This window comes from Entelurus aequoreus, linkage group LG21 (genome assembly GCF_033978785.1).
Source record: "Entelurus aequoreus isolate RoL-2023_Sb linkage group LG21, RoL_Eaeq_v1.1, whole genome shotgun sequence".
Taxonomy (NCBI): domain Eukaryota; kingdom Metazoa; phylum Chordata; class Actinopteri; order Syngnathiformes; family Syngnathidae; genus Entelurus; species Entelurus aequoreus.
In genome coordinates, this window is record NC_084751.1 from 25,455,809 (window position 1) to 25,483,664 (window position 27,856).

Below are 27,856 nucleotides of genomic sequence, written 5' to 3' on the forward strand. Positions count from 1 at the left end.
TTTCTGGTCTGACGTCTCTGACGCAGGGTGATAATTATTTCCTCAAAATTGTGTGATTCCATTTTTATAGGAAAGTTGCTGATTACCACAATTTATTTTCGTGATTACTTTTAATGTGACTAAAAGCCAGAAAGTCGCCATTTGAAAAGACTATTGTTTTGTATCAAGTCTGTTATCTTTTTTTCTATAAAATTACATAACTGAATGAACATTCCACAAGTCTGAAAAATATATACAATTACGATCCCTGAAAAATGATGAATCCAACAGGGAATGTTATGATCTACATTAAACAGTAATTGTGCAGAATGTGAATAAGGCATCTACATAAAACAACTTCAACTTTTCACAATAAAGTTCAACAGAAGTTTTATAACAAGCGCATGTTTGCATCAATAAATGTTACTTTTTAACTTAAAGTGTTACACAGCAACAATTGTGTTTTGTTTGTTTAAACACAAACAAAACACAACTCAAACATTTTGTGCCGAACCTAATTTAAACATTCTATTTTATGACGTACATTCTCTTAAACGGCCACTAGGTGGTAAAATTAAGTGACAAATACTAATGTGCTTGATTCTCAGGTTACATAGCTAAGTTGCAACAATGCAGCTAATAAAATAACAAAATATTGATATATTTATTACTTTTATTGAAACAATTACAACAAAAATACATTTAAAAGTACAGTATTGGGGGATAAATGTGGCAAAAAATGACAAATATTGTACCAGTGTGTTTGCTCACGTTTACAAAGTTAAAAAAAACATGCTGGAAATGCATTGTATTAAAAATACTTCTAACTAATTTATATACATGTTGCACAGCAAAGTATGATTGTATACTACTAGCAAAGATACGACTATTTGTTGACAAAATAAAAAAACAAACGTGATGATATATTAAAATTTAAGCAACTCAACACAATGAGCTTCTCTGACAGACCAGCTATCGTCTTTACAACACAAAGCGGTCCCTGACTTGGTGTTCAAGTTCAACATTGCAAACATCAAACGGCATCACTAAGTTCTTGTTGGCTTTTTTTGGCACTGGCGCTTCCAACGAGATGAGAGATTTGTCAGTCGTAGTGATTGTTCAAGCATGATTTTTTACAGCAGCTTAGAGGCCATGCTATTTAGCCTTTTCTTACTCACACAAACATAGCTTTTTTTAAAATATATATACATACATACATACAGGTGTATCTAAATACATAAATAAATACAAAAGGTATTGGATTTCAGGGGTTGAAGACTCCAATTCAGGGCTCAGGAAGTTTTTTGCAGTTTTGCAGGGTCAACTTACACTTGACGTATAAAACATTTCTTTGTATATTATTTCTTAAATTTTGTATACAAAATAATCGCCCTAATTTCTAATAGTTAGGCATTTTACAAAACTTTTTTTTTTTTTAAATCATTGCTTATGAAAGTTTTCTGTTGTGGACCCCTGTGTGTGTATACAGTACTGTACTATATAGTTTATCTGTAGACTTAGCCTGATTAAAATTCTGTTGTGTTCACTGACCATGGAACATAACAGAGTCACTTGTAGCGCCTCAAGTGAAGCGCGAGCATCACATGCAGTTGACCACGTTGCTAGAACCCTGACCTACATCCCTGATCTGGCTGACGTGCGACGAACACACAGCGACGCCTGCTCCAGCCCGGCAGTGTGAAACGGATCCCACCAGCTCCCACCTGGGGAGAAGAAGTGCAATTAAGACCAGTTTGCAAACATACGTCATGAACGGCAGTCCTCACCTGTTCATTCGAGGGTCAAAGGCCTCCACCGTGTTTAGGTAGATGTTGCCGTTGTGGCCGCCTACTGCGAATACTCTGCCCATCACCGTAGCGACGCCCACGCCTCCCCGCGGAGTGGTCAGCTCCGATACGTACTCCCAGCGGTGCATTCGAGGGTCGAAGCGCTCCACGGAGCTCAGAGGTGAATTGTCATCAAAACCGCCTTTAGGAATAAAACAGAAATGTTAGCATTGCAGTTTAACACTTTGATGTTAAAATATAGCCTGTACCAATGGTGTCCAAATTACGGCCTGCAGGCCGTCTTCACTAAAGCCACTCTAGCTTCATTTTAAATATCTGCCAATCTAATTGCTACAACTTTGCCGCTATCTAGTGGTTATTGTGAATAAATCAGATAAATGACCATGAATGACTATGAAGTGTGAACAGCACAGCATTTATTTATGTGATCCAATCCAAACAACCTTTACCACTCATGGTCTCCCCTAGGGCGGGGGGGGGTTACCCACATATGCGGTCCTCTCCAAGGTTTCTCATAGTCATTCACCGACGTCCCACTGGGGTGAGTTTTTCCTTGCCCGTATGTGGGCTCTGTACCGAGGATGTCGTTGTGGCTTGTACAGCCCTTTGAGACACTTGTGATTTAGGGCTATATAAATAAACATTGATTGATTGATTGATGGCGCCAAAAACAGCAACCATCACAAAACGTCAACACATTGGGTCACACATTACACAACCTGCTCTCTGTACTTTGTGGATATTATACAAAAAAAGTCCATGCACAATACATTTTTAAAAATTACACCCGTTTAAATCCTTTACAATGCATGATGAGGAAAATGTAAAATACTCCATGTTTAGGGCATTTTAGCAGCTTGATATTTCTGATTGATTACAAAACATTAAGGAGGTTGTCATGAAAAGTAAACTAGATAGGAGTCAAACTTTAAAGGCCTACTGAAATGAATTTTCTTAATTTAAACGGGGATAGCGGATCCATTCTATGTGTCATACTTGATCATTTTGCGATATTGCCATATTTTTGTTGAAAGGATTTAGTATAGAACGACAACGATAAAGTTCGCAACTTCTGGTCTCCGAAGCTTAGCAATGCTGTTGCTAACGACACCATTGAAGCTAGGGATGATGTTTGATAAGGAATTATCGAGTTCGAGCCTATTATCGAATCCTCTTATCGAACCGATTCCTTATCGATTCTCTTATCGAGTCCAGATAGGTTGTTGTATATGGAAAAAAACACACAATATTTGGTTTAACAAAAGCTCACTTTTATTATATAATAAAAAAATAAAATCTAATAAATAAATAAATATTGACTGTTACCCACCTAAAAAAATAAAATAAAATAAATAAATATTGACTGTTGTTACCCAAAGTATATTAAGTGGGATTTTTCAGAGAAACAAATATATACAGTAACACAAAAACAACCTGTCTCTGTGATCACTATAGGTGTATAAATAATAATATAGTGTTAAATAAAATCAATCCCTTGGGCACAAAACTGAAAATAATACAGCTCTCCAAAAAGTGCACTTCTGCTGCTATCTGACATAACTGTTTGTTATGATGCTTTGACATTTTCGCACTTTATTTCTTTATTGAAAGAAAATTCTATGAAGAGAAAAGTTGTTTGCAAATGTGGTTACAATGCTAAAAAATGAAAAGTTAAAGCTAAAAAAAGAAATACACTTTATTGAGTTAACATTATTTCTTTATAGGGGGGGAAATGTTATGAGCTAGAGATTATAACAACTACACTACCCAGCATGCAACGGGAGTTACGAGCATGCGCAGTAGCCACGAAAAGTGTTGCATGTTGCCACGCTGTGAAAGTAAACGTCAAGAACTCAGCCAACACGCCTCGTCTGCATTATTTATAATTAGACAGACAACACATCTACAGTGTGATTTTGTTTTGTTTACAAGGAAAGAAAAACAAAAGTTAAAAAAGGGAGATGTGTTGTATATATATATGTATGTGCTGCGGTTGTTTTAAGAACGTTGCGACAGCTGCCGTAAAGGAGGTGCGTTGCTAGCCTGGTTGCTATGTTTCCGGTTGGTCGTAAAAGTGTTCGTCATGTGTTTTACCCTGCTAAAATCTCTCAGTAAAGTTATTCGATGGATTATAGCTTTTGTTTTGAACTTTATTACACCTTGGAGCGCTTTTTCCCGTCCATTGTTTTCCTGCTTTCGCTATCTGCGCCTAATGACTGAGCTACGTGACGTCAATTCTTGTGATGTCCCACGGAGCATTTCTGGTCGGGACGGGATTCGAATAAATAATCAACTCTTTTCCTTTACTATAGTGGTCTCGATAACGGGTACCGGTTCTCAAAAAGGGATTCGAGTCCGAGGACTCGGTTCTTTTCTTATCAAACAACCGGGAAAACCGGTTTCGAGTATCATCCCTAATTGAAGCTACCTTAGCTACGGAACCTCGACAAAGCTATGATAAAAACCTTAGCTCTGCACCTACGCCAGCTCTCATCTGCTCATCACGACCCGTGCTCACCTGCGTTCCAGCGATCGACGGCACGACGAAGGACTTCACCCGATCACCGATGTGGTTGGCGGCCCGGAGACGGAAGAAGTCAAGGTGAGGTCGTTCGGCTAGCGCGTCTGCTATCCTCAAAGTCCTCCTGGTTGTGTTGCTGTAGTCCGCCGCTAATACACCGATCCCACCTACAACTTTCTTCTTTGCAGTCTCCATTGTTCATTAAACAAATTGCAAAAGATTAACCAACACAGATGTCCAGAATACTGTGGAATTTTGAGATGAAAACAGAGCTTTTTGTATTGGATTCAATGGGCTCCAAATACTTCCGCTTCAACCGTTGCCGTCACGCGCAAACGTCAACATATCGAAACGTTTTCAGCCGGAAGTTTGCCGGGAAATTTAAAATTGCACTTTATAAGTTAACCCGGCTGTATTGGCATGTGTTGCAATGTTAAGATTTCATCATTGATATATAAACTATCAGACTGTGTGGTCGGTAGTAGTGGGTTTCAGTAGGCCTTTAACATCCCCTTCATATCCAATTGTATTAATTATTAATTATGTATTCATTATATTAATATTATATGTATATACTGTACATACACTGAACATAAATATAAATGCAACACTTGTTTTTGCTCCCATTTTTCATGAGTTGAACTCAAAGATCTAAAACTTTATTGTATACACAAAATACCTATTACTCTCAAATAGTGTTCACAAATCTGTCTAAATCTGTGTTAGTGAGCACTTCTTTGCACATATAGTCCATTCCACCTCACAGGTGTGGCATATCAAGATGCTGATTAAACAACATGATTATTGCACAGGTGTGCCTTGGGCTGCCAACAATAAGAGGCCGTTCTAAAGTGTGCAGTTTTATCACACAGCACAATGCCATTGATGTTGCAAGTTTTGAAGGAGCTTGCAGTTGGCATGCTGACAGCAGGAATGTCCACCAGAGATGTTCCCTTTGAAATTTATGTTAATTTCTCTTCCATAAGCCATCTTCAAAGGTGTTTCAGAGAATTTGGCAGTACATCCAACCAGCCTCACAACCGCAGACCACATGTAACCACACCAGCTCAGAACCTCCACATCCAGCAGGTCCATGAATGTCTGAGACCAGCCACCCGGACAGCTGCTGCAACAAATGGTTTGTATAACTAAAGAATTTCTGCACAAACAGTGAGAAACCGTCTCAGGGATGCTCACCTGCATGTTCGTCGTCCTCATAGAAGTCTCGACCTGACTGCAATTCGTTGTCGTTGCCCTAATCTTAACCAATCGTGACTCATCATAGTAAACCAACCAACCAATCATGGATGTTCTTACACGTAAACCAGCCAATCATTGATTTTTCCCATATATTTTGTCCCCTGCCCGTGGAGTTGTACTAGTCCATTTATCTTTCTCTTCTCCCTCTCTCTTCTTTTGTAGCATGTAGCTTAGCTAACCGCTACATGGGTCTAAAAATATGTAAGCTACGGAAATCGCTACTTGTTTAAAAAGTAGCCAAGCTACTGCCAAGCTACTGGGAAATGTAGTTAAGCTCCGTAGCTTCGCAACTTAGATTTTTAAGTTAATCATTTTTAATGGAAAACCATAATTTTTACCACTGAAGCCATAAACCGAAAGAACATGGACGGACATATTGTATCTCACAAGACATCTTTTGGGTCATAATCCCCAAATAAGGAGAAGTGTTGCACTTCCCAGTGGATAAATTGCCAAACAACCCTTAAATCAAGCAAAATGTTGCAATACTGTAACTTCATTTACCGACAACGTAGAGGCAGCCGTTCAGCTTGCTGACTCCATTCCCGGCCCGCCGCTGACCCATCTCATTGACCTCTGTCCACTTGTTGAGGTGCGGGTCAAAGCGCTCGACGCTTGACAGTGACGCCATGCCGTCGTTGCCTCCCACGGCGTAGACGTAAATCTGACAGGAGGAAGACAATACAAAAATGCTCATGGATGTAGCGTGAGGATGGCTTTTATGCGCTCTTCTTACCCCTAGCGCCACAGATCCCACCCCTCCTCTGGGCGTGTTCATGGGCGCCACGGCACTCCAGCAGTTGCTCTCGATGTCGTATCGCTCCACGTCGTTGAAACACGAGTTGTCGTCGAGACCTCCGATAGCGTAAATGGGCCCACCGAGCGCTGCCAGGGCGATACCCCTCCTATAAAACAGTCATGTGGAATAAAACCACTAGGGGCAGAACATGATAAAAAGGGCATAGTATATATATATATACATATATATATATATATATATATATATGTAATACCGCTTAGTGTTCATCGAGGCTTTCATCATCCATTTGTTAGTGAGAGGGTCAAACACCTCCATGTTGCCCAGGTGCTCATTGCCATCATGGCCTCCCACAGCATAAACTTTTCCTGAAAACACAAAATGGATTTAAAGGACTTTTCACAATATAGAAAACGCACGCACGCAAAAAGTGATGTTCTTCTTCATGATATATATTTAACAGTGTACATTTTCAAAAGATTCTGATTCTGATCCATTTGGAGGGGGCGTGGAGGGTATCATCTGTATTTAAAGGGAACGCCGCCACACACACGAAATGTTTGCAGACATGCTCATAAAGAGGGTTAAAATGTAACTGGAGCAAAAATGTTACCAAAACATATCCAATATATATTATCTAGACGACAAGGAAGTGTGTTAAATGTAGATCATCACAGGTCCCCTTTATTTTTTATTTACTATGAAGTAGTATAACAATATAAAGTGAATTTATCAGTTCCAGTGTTAAGCTATAGCCTTAATGATAAATAAATGATAAATGGGTTATACTTGTATAGCGCTTTTCTACCTTCAAGGTACTGAAAGCGCTTTGACAGTATTTCCACATTCACCCATTCACACACACATTCACACACTGATGGTGGGAGCTGCCATGCAAGGCGCTAACCAGCAGCCATCAGGAGCAAGGGTGAAGTGTCTTGCCCAAGGACACAACGGACGTGACTAGGATGGTAGAAGGTGGGGATTGAACCCCAGTAACCAGCAACCTTCCGATTGCTGGCACGGCCACTCTACCAACTTCGCCACGCCGTCCCCATGACACCTTTATGAAAGTGTACAGGTAATGCTAGATTGGTCAAATGAATTTGTGTATGCAATTGATTATGCATTATTTAATTGGATATTGAATAAGAATCAGAATAGTTTTATTGCCATTGTTTAAGAACGGGTTCACAAACTAGGAATTTTTCTTGGTGCAATCGTGCAACATAAAACACATATAACACATATTTGGTAATAAAAAGAGCTGTAACTGAGCTATCAAATAGACTTAGAAGGAATTCAAGGAGCTACTGTTAGGAGTTATTGTTCATTTGCCTGATGGCCGAGGGGAAAAAACTGTTCAGGTGGCGGGAGGTGTGGGTCTGGATGGAGCGTAGTCTCCTGCCTGAGGGGAGAGGGGAGAATAGTTTGTGTCCAGGGTGAGAAGAGTCAGCTGTGATCCGACCCACACGCCTCCTGGTCCTGGAGGAGAACAAGTCATGGAGGGATGGGAGCTTGCAGCCAATCACCTTCTCAGCAGCACGTACGATGCGCTGCAGTCTATTCTTATCCTGGACTGTGGCGCCGGGGAACCACACTGTGATGGAGGAGGTCAGGATGGACTCTATGATGGCTGAGTAAAACTGCACCAGCATCTCGGTCGGCACCTTAAATTTCAGTCTGATAGTTTATATATTAATGATGAAATCTTAACATTGCAACACATGCCAATACGGCCGGGTTAACTTATAAAGTGCAATTTTAAACTTCCGCTTGAAAACGTTGCGGTATGATGACGTATGCGCGTGACGTCACGAGGTCAAGGGAAGTGTTTGGACCCTATTCAAATACCTCTGTTTTCTTCGACAAAATTCCACAGTGTTCTGGACATCTGTGTTGGTGAATCTTTTGCAATTTGTTTAATGGACAATGGAGACTGCAAATAAGAAAGTTGTAGGTGCGATCGGTGGAGCGGCGGACTACAGCAACACCAACACCAGGAGGTTGTGTTGTGTTTTGAGCAGGATAGCAGACGCACTACAGTGAGTAAGCCCGCCGCCGCATCTAAGTTAGCTTCTGTTTTTTTAGCTTCGCCAAGCTGAATATTATTAATCGTGTATTTACATGTTCATGGTTTAATAGTATTTTTGATCTTCTGTCTATCCATCCAGTCAGGTTTTTTTTAAATTTAGTTTCTATCTGCATTTGAGACTGATGCTATCACGTTGGCTACGTTGCTAGGTTAGCTTCGAAAAGCTGAATATTATTAATCGTGTATTTACATGTTCATGGTTTAATAGTATTTTTGATCTTCTGTCTATCCATCCAGTCAGGGTTTTTTTAAATTTAGTTTCTATCTGCATTTGAGACTGCTATGCTATCACGTTGGCTACGTAGCTAGGTTAGCTTCTATTTTTTTAGCTTCGAAAAGCTGAATATTATTAATCGTGTATTTACATGTTCATGGTTTAATAGTATTTTTGATCTTCTGTCTATCCATCCAGTCAGGGTTTTTTTTTATTTAGTTTCTATCTGCATTTGAGACTGCTATGCAATCACGTTGGCTATGTTGCTAGGTTAGCTTTTATTTTTTTAGCTTCGCAAAGCTGAATATTATTAATCGTGTATTTACATGTTCATGGTTTAATAGTATTTTTGATCTTCTGTCTATCCATCCAGTCAGGGTTTTTTTTAATTTAGTTTCTATCTGCATTTGAGACTGCTATGCTATTACGTTGGCTACGTTGCTAGGTTAGCTTCTATTTTTTTAGCTTCGCAAAGCTAATTAATCGTGTATTTACATGTTCAGTCACTGTGAATGTCCATTTCGCGTTCTCGACTCTCATTTTCAAGAGGATATAGTATCTGAGGTGGTTTAAAATACAAATCTGTGATCTACAATAGAAAAAGGAGAGAGTGTGGTATCCAATGAGCCAGCTTGTACCTAAGTTACGGTCAGAGCGAAAAAAGATACATCCATCACTGCCTCTCAAGTCCTTCACTGTAACGTTCCTCATCTACGAATCTTTCATCCTCGCTCAAATTAATGGGGTAATCGTAACTTTCTCGGTCCGAATCTCTCTCGCTCCATTGTAAACCATGGGGAATTGTGAGGAATACTAGCTCCTGTGACGTCACGCTACTTCCGGTACAGGCAAGGCTTTTTTTTATCAGCGAGCAGAAGTTGCTAACTTTATCGTCGATTTTCTCTACTAAATCCTTTCAGCAAAAATATGGCAATATCGCGAAATGATCAAGTATGACACATAGAATGGATCTGCTATTCCCGTTTAAATAAAAACATTTCATTTCAGTAGGCCTTTAAGTTTCCTCAGCTGCCGCAGGAAGTACATCCTCTGCTGCGCCTTCTTGATGAGGGAGCTGATGGTCGGCTCCCACTTGAGGTCCTGGGTGATGGTGGTGCCCAAGAAACGGAAGGAGTCCACAATGGGGACGGGGGTGGAAGAGTCAATCAGGGTGAGGGGGGATGGTGGGGCTGTGACTTTCCTGAAGTCCATGATCATCTCCACTGTTTTCTGGGCGTTCAGCTCCAGGTTGTTGAGGCTGCACCAGGACGTCAGCCCGTCCACCTCTCTCCTGTAGGCGGACTCATCGCCATTCGAGATGAGCCCGATGAGGGTGGTGTCATCCGCAAACTTGAGCAGTTTTACGGATTGGTGACTGGAGGTGCAGCAGTTTGTATACAGGGAGAAGAGCCAGGGGGAGAGTACACAGCCCTGAGGAGTACCAGTGTTTGTGGTTCGACTGTCCGAGACAATCTTCCCCAGCCGCACGTGCTGTCTTCGGTCTGTCAGGAAGTCATTGATCCAACTGCAGAGGGAGTCGGGCACGCTGAGCTGGTAGAGCTTGTCTTGTAGCAGTCCAGGGAGGATGGTGTTGAAGGCAGAGCTGAAGTCCACAAACAGGATCCTAGCGTACTTTCCTGGGGAGTCCAGATGCTCCAGGATGAAGTGGAGGGCCAGGTTCACTGCATCATCCACAGACCTGTTGGCTCTGTAGGCGAACTGCAGTGAGTCCAGGAGGGGGGCGGTGATGTCCTTGAGGTGGGGCAGGACTAAGCGCTCAAAGGACTTCATGACCACAGACGTCAGCGCGACCGGCCTGTAGTCATTTAGTCCTGTGATCCGTGCTTTCTTGGGGACAGGGACAATGGTGGAGGTCTTAAAGCAGGACGGCACGCGGCATAGCTCCAGAGAGGTGTTAAAAATGTCAGTGAAGACAGGAGCCAGGTGGTCCGCACAGTGTCTGAGAGTGGAGGGGGAGACACCATCCGGCCCGGGGGCCTTCCGCGTATTCAGCTTCAAGAATTGCCGGCGTACATCCTCTTCTTTTATGGAGAGGGCCTTTACAGACCTATGATGTTTTTGGAGTCCTGTGATGTCCTTGGGGTCCTTTAACTCCTTTAATGAAGTGCTGGCATTGGTGGGGAGGTTGATGGTGGGGGGAGCATGGCTTTGATGAGCTGAAGGCCGTTCATGACGACAGTAATGTGTGTTGAGGCCCTGAGCGAGAGTCCGGTCATTCAGGGCCTGGGGGGTTTTGGGCTTATAGTTCGTAAGGGCCCTTAGACCTCTCCAAACTGCCGCAGAATCATTGGAGCGGAACTGTTCCTGTAGACGGTTAGAGTACACAGATTTAGCTTTCTCCACTTCCCTGTTGAAGTGGTACTTCGCTTCTCTGTATGTACTTCGGTCCCCGCTTCTCCACGCAGCCGCCTCCTTGCGCAGCTGTCGGAGCTTGGGTGTGAACCAGGGCTTGTCGTTGTTATAACAAACCCTGGTGCGCGTTGGAATGATGCGCGCCTCATTGAACTGTATGTATGAGGTCACAGTGTCCGTATACTCGTCCAGATTGTTCGTGGCCACTCCAATTGCATCCCAGTCTGTCGTCTCCCAACAAGCACGCAACTCGTCCACAAACTCGGCGGTGAAACACTTAATGGTCCGCATAACAGGTTTAGCCAGTTTCAGTCTCTGTCTGTATGAAGGGATTAAGTGCACCATCACGTGATCTGATAGTCCAAGAGCAGCGCGCGGGACTGCATGAAAAGCCTTGCTCAATGTAGTGTAGCAGTGATCCAGCGTGTTCTCCTCTCTGGTCGGGCATTTAATAAACTGTCTATACTTTGGTAATTCCTGGCTCAAATTTCCCTTGTTAAAGTCACCAAGCACGAAAACAAGAGAGTCAGGAAAAGACCGTTCCACATGTAAGATCTGTCCTGCAAGCGCGCGCTGAGCGTCACGCACATCCGCGCCGGGCAGGATGTAAACAGCCACGATAATGAATGAAACAATCTCACGCGGTGAGTAAAAGGGCTTACAGTGAATGAAGATATATTCCAGAGAAGGGGAGAAGTGTTTTGAAATCACTGTCACGTCTGTACACCAGCTGTTGTTGACAAACAAGCAGACTCCACCGCCTCTTTTTTTTGCCAGAGAGCGCCGCGTCTCTGTCCGCGCGGAGAAGATGAAAGCCATCCAGTTGCACCGCGCTGTCCGGGAAACTCGCGCTCAGCCATGTCTCAGTGAAGCACAACACACAAGATGAGGAAAAGTCCTTGTTCCTTCTCATCAGCAATGCTAGCTCGTCCATCTTGTTGGCAAGTGAGCGGACGTTGGCGAGGAAGATGCCTGGTAGAGGCGTGCGTAATCCCCGTCCGCGAAGACGGACAAGAGCGCCCGCACGCTTCCCTCTTCGGTGCGGTCTCCCTCTTTTGATCACAGAATGGACCAAATCCGCAGCTGACGCTAAGATGACTGGTAACAAGTCCATAGGGATGATGGATCTGATGTTCAATAGCTCTTCGCGGGTGTAAGAGCACCCGGAAACACAGTTTATGCACAAAAACAAACAAAACAGAGCGCACGAGAGCACCGAGGCAGCCTTCATCGGCGCCATGATGATGATATTGGATTGAACAGACAGTAGTATAGGGAAGTAGGTTTCACTTTCACTTCTATGGTTATCACACTTTTCCCTTTATGCCATCACGGGTACCTTTCCTTAACTGGCGTGACCAAAAAATGTGAAATAAAAAGCAAAACACACGTGTGGCGTTAATTCTTTCGATCCTCATGTGGCATCATGAAAAATAATGATTCAACTTTTTGGAGGTTTGTCCATAATATTACCAAATGTACTCACCATGCAGTACTTTGCAACTTTATATAAAATCCAAAGCACTCCATTCAAACATTAAAATATATAAACATTATACAATAATATTTTCTTTTAGTGGATGTCAGCGCTTTTACCTCCTACAGAAATGACACCAACGTGCCGCCGTCTGCTGTTCATCTCAGGGCCCAAGAACCAGCTGTTTTTACTAATGGAGTAGCACTCGATGCTGCGAAACGGGTCACCAGAACCCCCTCGTCCTCCCACACAGAACAGAACCCCTGAAGAAGAAGAAGAAGAAACCTTACATTAGCGGGTGTTAATATGTAAGCCAAGTCAAATGTTGTGAAAGAAATGACAACCTGCAGTGTGTTTCCTTGGTACAGTGCGGGAGGAGTACTCGAAGTCCGGCACAACCTTGTTGCTGAGGTGCAGGTGGTAGTTCCTGGCCTCGTCCATCAGGTCACGACAGCTCAGGTTACTTTTGATCATCTCATCCTTAGCCACTGTTCCGGTCAGGAAGTCTACAGGGAGCAGGGGGAGGCGCACCTGGAGAAATATCCGTAAAGACACGTAATAACACTGATTTAACCTGCTGTTATCCAACCAAACCCCCAGCAGTAGGTTGTACAATTAGGCCCATGTTTTAATGCGGTGAATATCATGTGACTTTGGCTTAACTTTGTTTTGAGAATTCAGCAGTTATGGACAGTACCCAAATATCCATCCATCCATTTTCTACCGCTTGTCCCTATCAGGGTCGCGGGGGTGCTGGAGCCTATCTTAGCTGCATTCGGGAGGAAGCCAGGGTACACCCTGGGTATTTCATAATCAATGACGTCACTGTGAAAAATACTTTTTGAAAAACTTATTTTATAAACTTTATAGTGGTTAATGGTTGTATAGAATACTTTCATATTCAACACAGAGCGCTGATTGAGTTGTAAAAGTAGTGTGACTATAAAATAAATTTGTCTCAATCTTTGTTGTTTTGGAGTCATTTATTCAGTAGATTGTATACATTTAATACAAAATAGTGAATCTTTACTTTGGTTTATGGCTATGGGACAGTTTTATTGAGCTTTTCTGGAAAACAAAAAAAGTTTCTATTGAGCTATAATAAATCTATCTAGCAACACTTTTTCCACAACTGGTTATGTTACATCCTTAATCCAAAATGGAATAAATTCATTTTTGTCCTCAAAATTCTACAGACATACCCCATAGACATTTTTTCAATTTTGCTAATTTATTAAATATAAGAAAATACATGTACATAAGTATTCACATCATTTGCTCAATACTTTGTTGGTGTACCTTTGGCAGCAATTACATCCTTGAGTCTTTTTGAATACAACGCCACAGGCTTGGCACACCTATCTTTGGGCAGTTTCTCCCATTCCTCTATGCAGCAGCACTCAAGTTCCATCAGGTTGGATGGGAAGTGTTTTTTTTTTTTGAGTATCTAGTTGATAGAAAAGCACTATATAAATGTAATCCATTATCAAATATTATGCCGAAATCTTATAACAGCAAGAAAACCATATCCATGACCTTCTAAATTTGGTTTTAAACAGAGTCACCTTTACACACATTTAGTCCATTAAGTAATGCTGCCTGAGGCTGAACCAATCAATGGCCACGACACGGAACAGAGCGCTATGATTGGTTTGGACCCATGTAGTGGCCAATAATACTGTAGCATTGATATTTTTAGTTCATTTAGGTATTTTTATGCTTAAAATGCATAATTTAGGCCAAAAATATGTAAAACATACTAAGAAACAAGTAAAGAGTAAAGCCACAAACCTTGAAGCGCAATGGGGCGAGGAATGTCAACTATACTACAAAACTGCTGCAAGAATGGCATATCAAATATTAGATATATTGTTACATCAATAACAAAATATTAATATATTATAATTTTGTATTATGTAAAAGAAAAAATAACTTAACTGTTGGCACCTGTTTTTTGTGTATTCGAGATCTCCAAAACTCCTGAGAATTTTTATTAAAATCATGGAGGCGTGGCGGAAATACTAATAAAACAGTTTGGCCTTCGTCCAAACGAGCCGTTTGGAATTTGAGAATGTCGTTGTGGCTTGTGCAGCCCTTTGAGACACTCGTGATTTAGGGCTATATAAATAAACGTTGATTGATTGGGTGCTAGTTCTACGATCATCAATGTTATTAAAAAATTATTAATTTTGAATCGAGAATCGATTCTGAATAAAATCGTTACCCCCAAGAATCAAATCTAATGAAATTGTGTGGTGCCCAAAGATTGACAGCCCTAGGATTTAGCCTGAAGGATTTCAGCGCATAAATTAACCCGCCCAGAAAGCGGCTTGAAGATGGTCTTTAAAACATAATCTATGCTGGACCACAAGGTAGTGTTTTAAATGTAAAAAATATAATATGACTCCTTTAATACAAAGGAGACGACACGGTGACGCAAGCTAACCTGAGAAAAGATCTGGTCCAGCCAGGTCTGGTGGTGCTGCGGGTTTGCTTTGAGCCATTTCACCGCTGCTTTGTACACTTGTGTCTCCGAGTGGATATTGAGGTCTCCGGACGCCAGCAGTGTGCGCAAGTGCTGGGGAGACACGCGGGTGAAGTCTTCACACTCCACGACCTCCGAGAAGTGCTCGCAGGCGTAGCGGTCGGCCATGTCCATCAGGTCCACGCGATTGTGACTCTCGGCAAAGGTGCGTACGGCTAGGCAGTTGGTGGGGTGGAAGTGGGCCTTCATGTATTCGCAGCAAGCTCTGGCCACCAGCTCTACCTGGAGACATTCAAACACGGCGAGGAGGTCACCCCATTTGTGGACCGCACACCTGTGTCGCTTACCTGGAGGATGCAGGCAGCATAAAGCAGAGGCTGGACATTGTCGACGGTCAGTGTGAGCTTGGAAGAGTACGCAAAATGGACGAGGTCCTGGATGGCATCGCCATCAAAGTCTTTAATTTCTATGAGCTTCTGCTTGGCTTCGGTCATTTCGGACAGGAACATGGCCCTGATGGACGAGTAGAGCATTAAATTCATTAAGAAAAATGAGAGATGTAGCGATCAAAGCATGTTTCCACCTGAAGTATGGGATAACACAGGCCAACACCAGCTTGTGACATGGGATCAGCCTGCTGCCAACCTAAACAAACAAGAGCAGACATCAACCAGGGCTAATCCGCACCAAAGAAGAGCTACACTTCGTCAGAAACAAACCAGCTTGTGATAAGACATACCTTGAGCGTCACGTCACAGAGCTCTCCAACTTCGTAGAAGTGCATCAGCGAGTTATGGAACTCCTTCCAAGCCTCATGGGCCTCAAAGAGAAAGGAGCCGTCTGACTCGCAGTCTACTTTGGACGACTTGTTGGAGGGCCGCTTCTCCTTTGACTTGGGCTGCTTGGCATTGTCCGGCACCAAGTCCCCTGGCGCCATGACTGCAGCTACAGGAAGCAACACCTTGACATAAGAGAGGAGGCACTAAGATCAGGATAGGACATCTTCAAAAGGAGGCCACAAACTAAAACTTTAAGGGGCGGCGTGGCTAGGATGGTAGAGTGGCGGCGTCAGCAACTTGAGGGTTCCAGGTTCGATCCCAGCTTCCGCCATCCTAGTCACGTCCGTTGTTTCCTTGGGCAAGACACTTTACCCTTGCTCTTGATGGGTCGTGGTTAGGGCCTTGCATGGCAGCTCCCGCCATCAGTGTGTGAATGGGTGAATGTGGAAATAGTGTCAAAGCGCTTTGAGTAACTTGAAGGTAGAAGAGTGCTATACAAGTATAATCCATTAACCATTTAAAGAACAGGTGGAATTGCTTGACATGTAGTTTTTCCCACTTTAATGTCACGGACATAAATGTTCATATCTAAGACAGTACATGACATTCTGCTCATTTTTATTGGCTCTATGCTGGCGTCACATGACTATATTCGTACATTAGATGGTGCTGCAGGCTCAGGTATACAGTAGGGGGGGGAAACAGGAAGTTGTCAGACGTTGGCCCAGGAAGGGAACACAGCAAGGCTATTAAACTGGCAACCCAGGGGCCAAATTCGGCCCTGGAATGATACCATACCGGCCCCTGAGTTTAGTTCAAAATTTGTGAGACAAACATTTTTGTAACAAATTCCTAAAAACACTAGCGTTCTCCTGTTGTATACATTTGGACCCCTGTAATCACACTGGGAGATCCTTGCATTGACATTTTAACCTTGCTAACAGACATAGAACACTGAGGTCCAAACTTGTCATTTACGTAACAGCACCCCTTTTAAGTCCTGTCCTTTTTGGCAGTTATAAATGTTTTTGGAACGTGATTAATGTAACTAAGGTGTTGCTGTAGCTTGTTTGCTTCGAATACAGTCAGTAGTCCTTTGTTTGTGGTGTTCCTTAAGGTTAAATTTGAGGTCCTCTCTTTTTCATCATTTTGGGCTATTCAATTAGTGCCCTGCGAGTTCAGTTAAAAAAACTTGTTAGAGACTAACATTGTTGTAGCAAATCCTTAAAAACACCAGAGATGATCCCTGACTAGCTTTTTTTTGCAGAAGGTCCTTAAGAGCAGCAGAACGCTCCATTAACTCTGCCAAAATAAATCGTCCAAAATCAAATGTTTTTTTTAGAGGACGCTGGTTCTGTGGAATATACAAAATAAGACTAATAGTGAAGGGAGGACTCCCCCCCACCCCGGTCCTCAGGTTCCTGGAAATGTGGCCCACGAAACAATTGAGTCGAATAAACCTGGCAATACAGTATAGTTTTTTTAATACTGTAGTGGAGTGTGTGTGAACACTATTTTTGTTACATTTAGAATTATCAAGTGCACATTAATCTTGTTGGAAACAAATAAGTGGGTGACGCTGCTACAAAGACAACTTTTTAGATTGATATTCACAATACATGAAATTCTGTTCACTGCTGTTGGCATTATGCTGGTGTCATATCATAAAATTATAGGGGACTGTAAATCTTACACCGCATGTTCAACGTGCGGATGTATTTATGCAAATCTAGGAAAACAGGACAATTTTTTAGGCTGGAGTAAGAGAGACTTTTTATCCCACATTGTGGAAATTCTGCAGTTTTAAGATTAAAGATTTAAGTACCAATGATTGTCACACACACACTAGATGTGGTGAAATTTGTCCTCTGCATTTGTCCCATCCCCTTGGGGAGCAGTGGGCAGCAGCGGCGCCGCGCCCGGGAATCATTTTGGTGATTTAACCCCCAACTCCAACCCTTTGTTGCTGAGTGCCAAGCAGGGAAGTTATGGGTCCCATTTTTATAGTCTTTGGTATGACTCGGCTGGGATTTGAACTCCAACCTACCGATCTCAGGGCGGACACACTCTAACCACTAGGCCACTGTTGCAAGGAATGCAAGGACATCAACATACAGCATGGACAGGAAAACAGTAAACATGACTTAAAAGAAATAGAATGAAAAAGTTAAAAAGAGTAATACTAGGATATTTCGCACAATGAATTTTGTACAAGCCTAGAGATAAATAAAAGCGCTATGCTCGAAAAAAAAATGACATTGTAAACAGATATTTACTAGTAAGTTCAATTTGTCCCAATTTAAAAAATGAGGTTTATGTCTCACGTGATGTATCAAGACAAAAAATTTAAACATGGCCCTCTTCTAATAAAATGAACCTATTTTTCAAACAAACTATGACAAATTACTACACACTTACCGGTGAAATAAAACTTTACTTTATTTAAATATTGTATAACTATATTGAAAATATTGTTGAAAGAAAACCTTTCTGTCACAGTTATTGTCAAGGCAAAGTGCCTCGCATTATATTTGATTGCACTGCGAGTAAACCAGACACTTTTACTGCAAATACTCTCCAATGAGCGTCAACGGAGGAAACAAAAGTAGAATATTTGGTTGGGGATCTTCCCTACCAGCTGAGCAAGTTTGGTCAGTATCACCCCCCACCCCCACCTCTCTCGCTCTTTTTCCCACTTCCCTTTTACTAACTCTACAGTGATGACAAGCAAAACCTAAAATAAATTGCAGCTTTCTCACCGCGCAGTACATCAAATCTCAGCAATCAAATCCCTAAATAAGATAAGTCGTACCTGTAAGGAAGGGGATTGTGGGGGAACACAAATCTGACCAGTCTGCTCAAGTGGCGAGGAGATCAAGTGTGCCTAGAGAAGCTTAGGGCCAAAGCTCCACCCCCACACCTTACACATAGATGATGCACTGTCTTCCCTTCTGTGCTGATTAGAATGAGTATTACTGCAGCATCATAATCAGTCCACTGAGCTTGGGTTAACATCAAAGTCTCCCACACGAGACAAGAAATAATGTGATGGCTTGTCTGCACTAGAAAATAAACCATCACAGCCTTAAAAATGTAAACGCTCTCTGACTGTTATATTATTTACAAAGAGTAAGAGTGCTGGTGGTGAATTAATAATTGAACAGCAGCAGCCACTTGATGGCACGGAATAAGAATTTGCACAAAGAACCTATAATTAAATCATCACTGCCATATTTTAAAAGTCAACCGCTCAAAATTAAAACATGTTTTCTGCACATAACACTTGTTAGCTCAAAATAGTAATTTGGGACATACAAAAATGTTTTTTATTTTTCACATGTTCTTTGCTTTACACATTTGTATACAGTAGTACCCTAATTTATGAACCAAGTTGATTCTGTGATTGATCTCTTAACTCAAACATCTCACAAAACATCAAAAATCAACGTCTCCCATTGAAATTAATTGGAATATAATTGTTTCGTGCCCCTCCAACACAGCACAATTTAAAAAGAAAAACAAAATAGAATAATAATAGTGTATGAAAACAATCCATTAAAATGTACTACTAACAAACTAGAGTAGTTTTATGAAGTAATGTAATAATAATGTACAGCATCTACCTTGGAAAGTGGACTTCTACAATATCTCCAGCACGGCCAGAGACAGGAAGAGACGCAACAAATCAGTCCACGCGGATGATCAAGAATCGATGTGTCATGCAAATGACACATCGACATACAGGCTAACGGGCATATATTTCCCCCGTTAGCCTATATGTCGATGTGTCATTGACACATGCAAAGCATTCGTTGCACGAACATACTAGCTTTGTTAGACAAGATCATAGACTGTATTGGACAAAATAGTTTACATTCGAAATGTCCATTTCTATTTATTACAAGTAATAAGAAAACGTAAATGCCTGACTTATCTATCAAGAAGGAAATTAGCAAGTTTGGCGTCAGATGAAAAAATCTTCTCCGCCTTCAATCGTCTCCATCTTTCAAAGGCATCCCTGATACAAATCCTTGTTTTGTCCTTGGCTTTTGTCATGAATAAGTTGAGAATCGTAACGAAGCCTTTTAGATTTACTAAGGTCTGACATATTTAGTAACTTTACCAGTGGCAGTAGCTCGAAGGAGAGGGCGGTGCGTAACTGGCAACCTGGATGTAACACACTCACTGACTTTTTAATTGGTCAAATGGTGGAGGGCGAGGCATCGAAATGAAATAATGTAAATAAAAGGGCTTTTTATCTTCTTTTCCAAATTTCCTCCCTTAAATTTGGTACACAACTGTCTGGGACTGCAAGTCAGTTAAGGGTGGACTGTGGACAAGCTTGCCTGAGGGGTCAGACTAATGTTTAACATGTCTGTCATATAGTCTAGGGATCTATGTTTGAATCAGGAATATTTCTGTGTATATTGCATGTTTTCTCCAGGTACTCCGGCTTCCTTCCACATCTTAAAAACCTGCAGGTTATGTTTATTGGAAACTGTAATGAAGATAAGCCATACAGAAAATAGATGGACTAACGAACACAACAACTGCACTTTCAACATGTACACTGATTCATTCAAAGATGAAGAAAAAATAGGTAGGTTCTAAATTTAGGAAGTAGAATGTTTTTGCTTATTTGCATACAACCAAAAATTTGATCAACACCAAATTTGGTACCCAACTTTTTGGGGACTGACAGATTAGTTCTATTTGGGCAAGATTAGTGGAAAACAATCAATAAATCAAAGTTTATTTATATAGCCCTTAATCACAAATGCCTCAAAGGGCTTCACAAACCCCAAATCTGATTTTTGGCATCAGATTCAGGCCATGTCAGGAGGTAGTTTTGAATCCGATTGTAATCAGATATTTTCAAATGTGACTGCAGTCTAAACGCAATGTGACCTGAATGGGATTTTTTTCATCAGCTTTGGGCGAGCTACGTCCTTCGTGTGCGCCAGAAAGACGCAGCCTGCCAGAGAAAATGGATATTTCATCACAACACCCGGTTTCGGTTTCTATTTAAGACGACCACATTTTCTGTGCATCACTTGTCAATAGTGCGCAAATAATAGGGTTTATAATATATGGATAGATATTTTGATTCCGAAGAAGTAGCGATTGTTTAAAAATAACTAAAGGGGTTTTCCAAAGGCAGTAATATATTTTTTAATTCATTAATTCCACGGTACTTTATTAGTAGCGGTGTACTGTACAACACTCTAGTCCCACCATTACACAACAAACCCGACAGCAATGGAGTTAACGGCTGAGATCGTTTTTGTTTGTTTTACATTCATCATGCTTCGGTTGATGAATAAACAAAGATCTACGCGGGTAAGAAGCCGCCATCTACGACTATTGTCTCTTGGGAATTTTTTGAAGGTTTTTAACATTAATGTTTTCATATTCGCAAGCTTTAAAGTTTTAGTATTTTAGTATTATTATTTAGTATTTTAGCCTAACATTAGCCAGCATGGCTAGCTGACATTAGAAACTAACATGTAATTTATTATATAACTTATGCAGAAATTGTGGATTTTTTCTCTGGCCCTACCTGCAGAGTCAAAACTAACAACGGCACAACCAATGACTTCGACATTGTGAACGGTGTGAGGCAGGGTTGCATCCTGTCGCCATTGCTGTTCATAATTGCCATTGACTTTGTGATAAAGAAGTCCGTCACCGGGGCAAACTTTGGCATCAAGTGGGGAGGGGCCAGATTAACCGACCTAGACTTTGCGGATGACCTGGCTCTGGTTAGCCATACTCAGCATGCACTCCAAGAGATGACCAACAATCTCCATGAGCACGTAGAAAAAGTCGGACTACGGATAAGCCAAAGAAAAGACCAAGGCCATGGCCGTTGGACAAACACAACACTTTCCACCACTCACTATAGACGAACATGATAGAGTATGTAGACGACTTCACCTTACTTGGAAGTAACATCTCAAGTACAGGAGACATGGAGAAAGACGTCAATAACAGAATTGGCAAAGCTGCAGGAATGTTCCAAAGGCTCCGAAACATCTGGTCTTCCAAAGCCATCACAACGGCCATCAAGCTATGCCTCCACATGTCAGTGGTCATACCAACAGCAACCTACGCCTGTGCTGGGCCTTAATGCGTGTGTGTGTCATAGTTACAGACTTGTAAATGTAAATTTAGACACCACTAAAGTAGTCGTTTACAAAAAAATTTATTTCAAGGTACAGTCGTGGTCAAAAGTTGTAAAGAACATAATGTCATGGGTTCTTGAGTTTCCAATAATTTCTACAACACTTTTTTTTTTTGATAGAGTGATTGGAGCACATACTTGTTGGTCACAAAAATATTCATGAAGTTTGGTTATTTTATGAATTTATTATGGGTCTACTGAAAATGTGACCAAATCTGCTGGGTCAAAAGTATACATACAGCAATGTTAATATTTGGTTACATGTCCCTTGGCAAGTTTCACTGCAACAAGGCGCTTTTGGTAGCCATCCACAAGCTTCTGGTTGAATTTTTGACCACTCCTCTTGACAAAATTGGTGCAGTTCAGCTAAATTTGTTGGTTTTCTGACATGGACTTGTTTCTTCAGCATTGTCCACACGTTTAAGTCAGGAATTTGGGAAGACCATTCTAAAACCTTCATTCTAGCCTGATTTAGCCATTCCTTAACCACTTTTGACGTGTGTTTGGGGTAGGGATGATGTTCGTTAAGAAATTATCGAGTTTGAGCCTTTATGGAATCCTCTTATCGAATGATAAATGATAAATGGGTTATACTTGTATAGCGCTTTTCTACCTTCAAGGTACTCAAAGCGCTTTGACAGTATTTCCACATTTACCCATTCACACACACATTCACACACTGATGGCGGGAGCTGCCATGCAAGGCGCTAACCAGCAGCTATCAGAGGCAAAGGGTGAAGTGTCTTGCCCAAGGACACAACGGACGTGACTAGGAAGGTAGAAGGTGGGAATTGAACCCCAGTAACCAGCAACACTCCGATTGCTGGCACAGCCACTCTACCAACTTCGCCACGCCGTCCCGTCGAACCGATTTCTTATCGAATCTCTTATCGAATCCAGATAGGTTGTTGTGTGTGCACTGAGTTCCAAAAGCCATAGATGTTATATGACTGGGCCGGCACGCTGTTTATATGGAGGAAAAGCGGACGTGACTGAGGACAGCATGCGGCCGTTATAGAGTGAAGGTTTCAGGTGATAGAGGACGCTAAAGGCACGCCCACAGTGAGCATATAGTGCTGCTATGTGCGTTTTAAATAAAAAAAATTGCAGACAAACATCACCAACATGGACGAGATGCCGCTCACTTTCGACATCCCGGTGAAGCACACTGTGGAGAAAAAGGGGACCAGCACGGTAGCGAATCCATACGCACAATGGTGCAACGGCTTTTCCTGTTGTGCTAGCTTGCTATGCTAATGGGTAACGAGACTGACTTTGAAAATGAGGAAAGGGAATCTGGCATGTTTGATGGAGAACTTGCCCAGCTGTTCATTTCAGACACAGAAGATGAGGACTTTGATGGATTTGTGGATGAGGATTGATCAAAAAATAATGTGAGTACATTGATAAATACTTCAATAAAGTACAACTCAACTCAGCTTTGCTTCTGCTGCCTTTTTAAAACAGCATCCATGCATGCTAGCATATGTTTTAAGATAGCGTATGTTTAACCATGCCTGCGCCCAAAAATCCGCTGCGCCTAATTTATGCCTTAAATACAGAAATAGCACCCGTAACTGACACGGCGCCTTTTAATACTGTGCGCCCTATGGTCGCGAAAATACGGTATAGTGGCTTTGATAACGGGAACCGGTTCTCAAAAAGGGATTCGAATCCATTGAATCGGTTCTTTTCTTATCGAACAATCGGGAGAACCGGTTTCGAACATCATCCCTAGTTTGGGGTCATTGTCCTGTTGGAACACCCAACTGCACCCAAGACCTAACTTCCGGGCTGATGATTTTAGGTTGTCCTGAAGAATTTTCATTGTCCCATTTACTCTCTGTAAAGCACCAGTTCCATTGGCAGCTAAACAGGCCCAGAGCATAATACTACCACCACCACGCTTGACGGTAGGCTTTGGTGTTACTGGGATTAAAGGCCTCACCTTTTCTCCTCCAAACATATTGCTGGGTATTGTGGCCGAACAGCTCAATTTTTGTTTCATCTGACCACAGAACTTTCCTCCAGAAGGTCTTATCTTTGTCCATGTGATGTCAGATGAAACAAAAATTCAGCTGTTTGGCTACAATACCCAGCAATATGTTTGGTATGTGCTCCAATCACTCTAACACAAACAAGATAAAAGTTGTAGAAATTATTGGAAACTCAAGACAGCCATGACATTATGTTATTCACAAGTGTATGTAAACTTTTGACCACGACTGAATGTCCTTAACTCTGACAGTGTACAAATAGAACCACGCTATACTGTTGGATAATCAATCAATCAATCAATCAATGTTTATTTATATAGCCCTAAATCACAAGTGTCTCAAAGGGCTGTACAAGCCACAACGACATCCTCGGTACAGAGCCCACATACGGGCAAGGAAAAACTCACCCCAGTGGGACGTCGGTGAATGACTATGAGAAACCTTGGAGAGGACCGCATATGTGGGTAACCCCCCCCCCTCTAGGGGAGACCGAAAGCAACGGATGACGAGTGGGTCTGACAAAACATTGTGAAAGTCCAGTCCACAGTGGATCCAACACATCAGCGGGAGTCCAGTCCACAGCGGGGCCAACAGGAAACCATCCCGAGCGGAGACGGGTCAGCAGCGCAGAGATGTCCCCAACCGATGCACAGGCTAGTGGTCCACCCGGGGTCCCGGCTCTGGACAGCCAGCACTTCATCCATGGCCACCGGACCTATGCAACTCCCCCTCGCAAGGGACAATAAGCTCAGAGCAATCCGATTTGACAAAACCTCATCGAGCTGGATGCAATCTTACTTGGAGGGGAGGGAACAGGTGGTAGAGGTGAACGGCATTGTGTCCCCCCCCCCCTCTCGGTAAGCTGTGGAGTCCCCCAAGGCAGTATATTAGGGCCTTTACTGTTCCTAATATACATAAACGACTTGTCATCAGCATGCGACTGTGAATTGTTCTTGTTTGCGGATGACTCGGCCCTGCTGGTATCAGACAAGGACAAGTCACAGGTGGAGAAAATCCTCAGTGCTGAACTCTGTAGAACTTGCACCTGGCTCGCTGACAACAAGCTATCCATACATTTGGGTAAAACGGAATCCATCCTGTTTGGGTCCCACATCAACCTTAAGAAAGTCAATAACTTCACTAAAAAAGTGGGTGACATTGTTATCACCAGGAGAAATGAGGTCATCTACCTAGGTTGTTCCCTTCTAGAGGCTAATCTTTCCTGTGATAAAATGGCAACCAAGGTAATCAAAAAGGTCAACCAACGAACGAGATTTCTCTATAGAATCTCCTCTCTGGTCAACAAAAGCACCATGAGGATTCTAGCGGGAACTCTCGTTCAACCCTTTTTCGATTACGCATGCACCTCCTGGTACCCTAGCACCTCCAAAACCCTCAAATCTAAACTCCAAACATCCCAGAACAAGCTAGTCAGATTACTTCTAGACCTCCACCCCAGATCCCACCTCACTCCTACCCACTTTTTCAAAGTGGGCTGACTCAGGGTGGAGGACAGAGTAAAACAACTTGCACTGAGCCTAGTCTATAAAATCCGCTACACCTCCCTGATACCGAAGTACATGTCAAACTACTTCCTTAACGTAAATGACCGCCATAACCACAACACCAGGGGGAGCTCCACTAACCACGTTAAACCCAGATTCCGAACTAACAAAGGTCTTAACTCATTCTCTTTCTATGCCACATCTATGTGGAATGCGCTCCCAACAGGTGTTAAAGAAAGGGCATCTCTATCCTCCTTCAAAACCGCAATAAAAGTACACCTCCAGGCAACTTCAACCCTAAACTAACACTCTCCCCGGATTGTTAATAATCAAATGTGGGGCGGTGTGGCGAAGTTGGTAGAGTGGCCGTGCCAGCAGTCGGAGGGCTGCTGGTTACTGGGGTTCAATCCCCACCTTCTACCATCCTAGTCACGTCCGTTGTGTCCTTGGGCAAGACACTTCACCCTTGCTCCTGATGGGTGCTGGTTAGCGCGTTGCATGGCAGCTCCCGCCATCAGTGTGTGAATGTGTGTGTGAATGGGTGAATGTGGAAATACTGTCACAGCGCTTTGAGTACCTTGAAGGTAGAAAAGCGCTATACAAGTATAACCCATTTATCATGTATTATTTATAAATGTAAATAATCAAATGTAGATACTTTTTCTTATACTTCCTGATCTCTCTCTCTCTCTCTATGTCCACTACTTGCTGTACATATCCTACCAAGTCAGACCTACACTGTTTCAATGTCCATTTCTCTGTTCTCAATTGTTGATGCTGATTGTTGATGACTGAAGTGATGATAACAACCAAACCTAACCCCCCCACGCTCCACATCCCACACCCCGGATTGTAAATAATGTAAATAATTCAATGTATATACCCTGATGATTATCTTGTGTGATGACTGTATTATGAGGATAGTATATATCTGATAGTATATATCTGTATCATGAATCAGTTTAAGTGGACCCCGACTTGAACAAGTTGAAAAACTTATTCGGGTGTTACCATTTGGTGGTCAATTGTACGGAATATGTACTTCACTGTGCTACCTACTAATAAAAGTCTCAAACAATCAATCTCAACCAAATGGACCCAACACTGTCAGAATTACAGACCTTGTAAGGGTCAATTTAGGCCGTCCCACAGTCACTGGAATCCACTTTCAGAACCACTGTAAAACAGTATTCAATCAAACAGTGGCCACAGGCAGGGAGAACCGCTGGAGGTGAGGAGATCGGTCTTAAGCATAAAATCGATGTAAAACAGGCCTTATCGATGGCAAAAAAGGACATTTTTTTCGAACGCATCATGACACTTAAGTCTCACTCCTGTCATTTTCTAAAACTTGGCAGCCCTGGTTAGGTGTAGCACACATAAGCACATGGACGTTATCATAAGGTATGAGATTCATTTAGCAAAAGAAAATAACGTCATAAGAACACCAAATGTAACACGTTATATTTGTATTTAATTAAGAGATGATTATACAGACGCATTTGTATCAAAGTGGCATGCCATTACTATTTTAACAATAGCATACATTTGGGTGGGCATACAGCTCGTCAACACGCGTTTTTTTATCTAAAAACTGTCCCCCAAGTTACCACTTAAATATTTAAAACATGTTTAATCCAAACATAATCCTCTCCATGTGACAAACATCAACATACCATAGACAGCAATTAAGAAATCACCGTTAGCTTTTTTTGCCCAACACAAGCTAGCATCGGCACGAGAGCTAATCTGGTCTTGACAGGAGCAGCAGAGGAATGAACATATGACGATAAACCCCACACGAATTCATAAAAGGGTGAGTAACTATTAGTTGAATAAAAAACAATTCGAATTTTCGTACCTCATATCGAAGGAAGAATTGAAATGCCCGGCTTCTTTGCAGTGAAATGTTTGTTGGCGTTGTCACGTTTGTTGTCATTTGCGGTGCATCTTGGGTATTGTAGTTGATCTTTCAATTTAGGGCTTTAGTGTTGTGTTTGGCGTTACGACTCACCGCACTTTCGTCAAATTAGGCCTTTAAATAAGTACTACACTTAAGTCTAATTAATCATTTAACAGCTCAACAAGTGAGTGTATAAATAACATATTTAAAACTTCAGGAAGTTAGCATAGGTTATAACTTATTGGTCATTTTGTTTTAATAGCAGCAAAAGCATAATTTCCCAGTAGTCTCCATTTGGTAAATATATCCATCCATCCATCCATTTTCTACGCTTGTCCCGTTCGGGGTCGCGGGGGTTGCTGGAGCCTATCTCAGCTGCACATGGGCGGAAGGCGGGGTACACCCTGGACAAGTCACCACCTCATCACAGGGCCAACACAGATAAACAACATTCACACTCACATTCACACACTAGGGCCAATTTAGTGTTGCCAATCAACCTATCCCCAGGTGCATGTC

At 42.1% G+C, this 27,856-nt stretch overlaps 1 protein-coding gene across 3 annotated transcripts; it reads right to left on the minus strand.

The window, feature by feature from the left end:
* Positions 1-634: 634 nt before the first annotated feature.
* On the minus strand, positions 635-27,738 carry klhl8 (kelch-like family member 8). 3 transcript variants are annotated; one of them, XM_062031987.1, is made up of 13 exons: positions 27,296-27,356; positions 26,556-26,611; positions 15,709-15,930; positions 15,553-15,614; positions 15,317-15,482; positions 14,931-15,251; positions 12,829-13,015; positions 12,604-12,747; positions 6,582-6,693; positions 6,305-6,473; positions 6,073-6,232; positions 1,767-1,968; positions 635-1,703 (listed from the first exon to the last, which is right to left on the minus strand). In XM_062031987.1, the coding sequence occupies exons 3-13, from the start codon at positions 15,904-15,906 to the stop codon at positions 1,580-1,582; spliced, it is 1,845 nt and encodes a 614-aa protein (XP_061887971.1). In that variant the 5' UTR covers positions 15,907-15,930; positions 26,556-26,611; positions 27,296-27,356; the 3' UTR covers positions 635-1,579. The 3 variants fall into 3 exon arrangements, with proteins under 3 accessions (XP_061887971.1, XP_061887969.1, XP_061887970.1); XM_062031985.1 differs by lacking the exon at positions 26,556-26,611 and having other exon boundaries at positions 27,296-27,738; XM_062031986.1 differs by lacking the exons at positions 26,556-26,611; positions 27,296-27,356 and adding an exon at positions 27,111-27,232.
* Between the last annotated feature and the right edge of the window lie 118 nt (positions 27,739-27,856).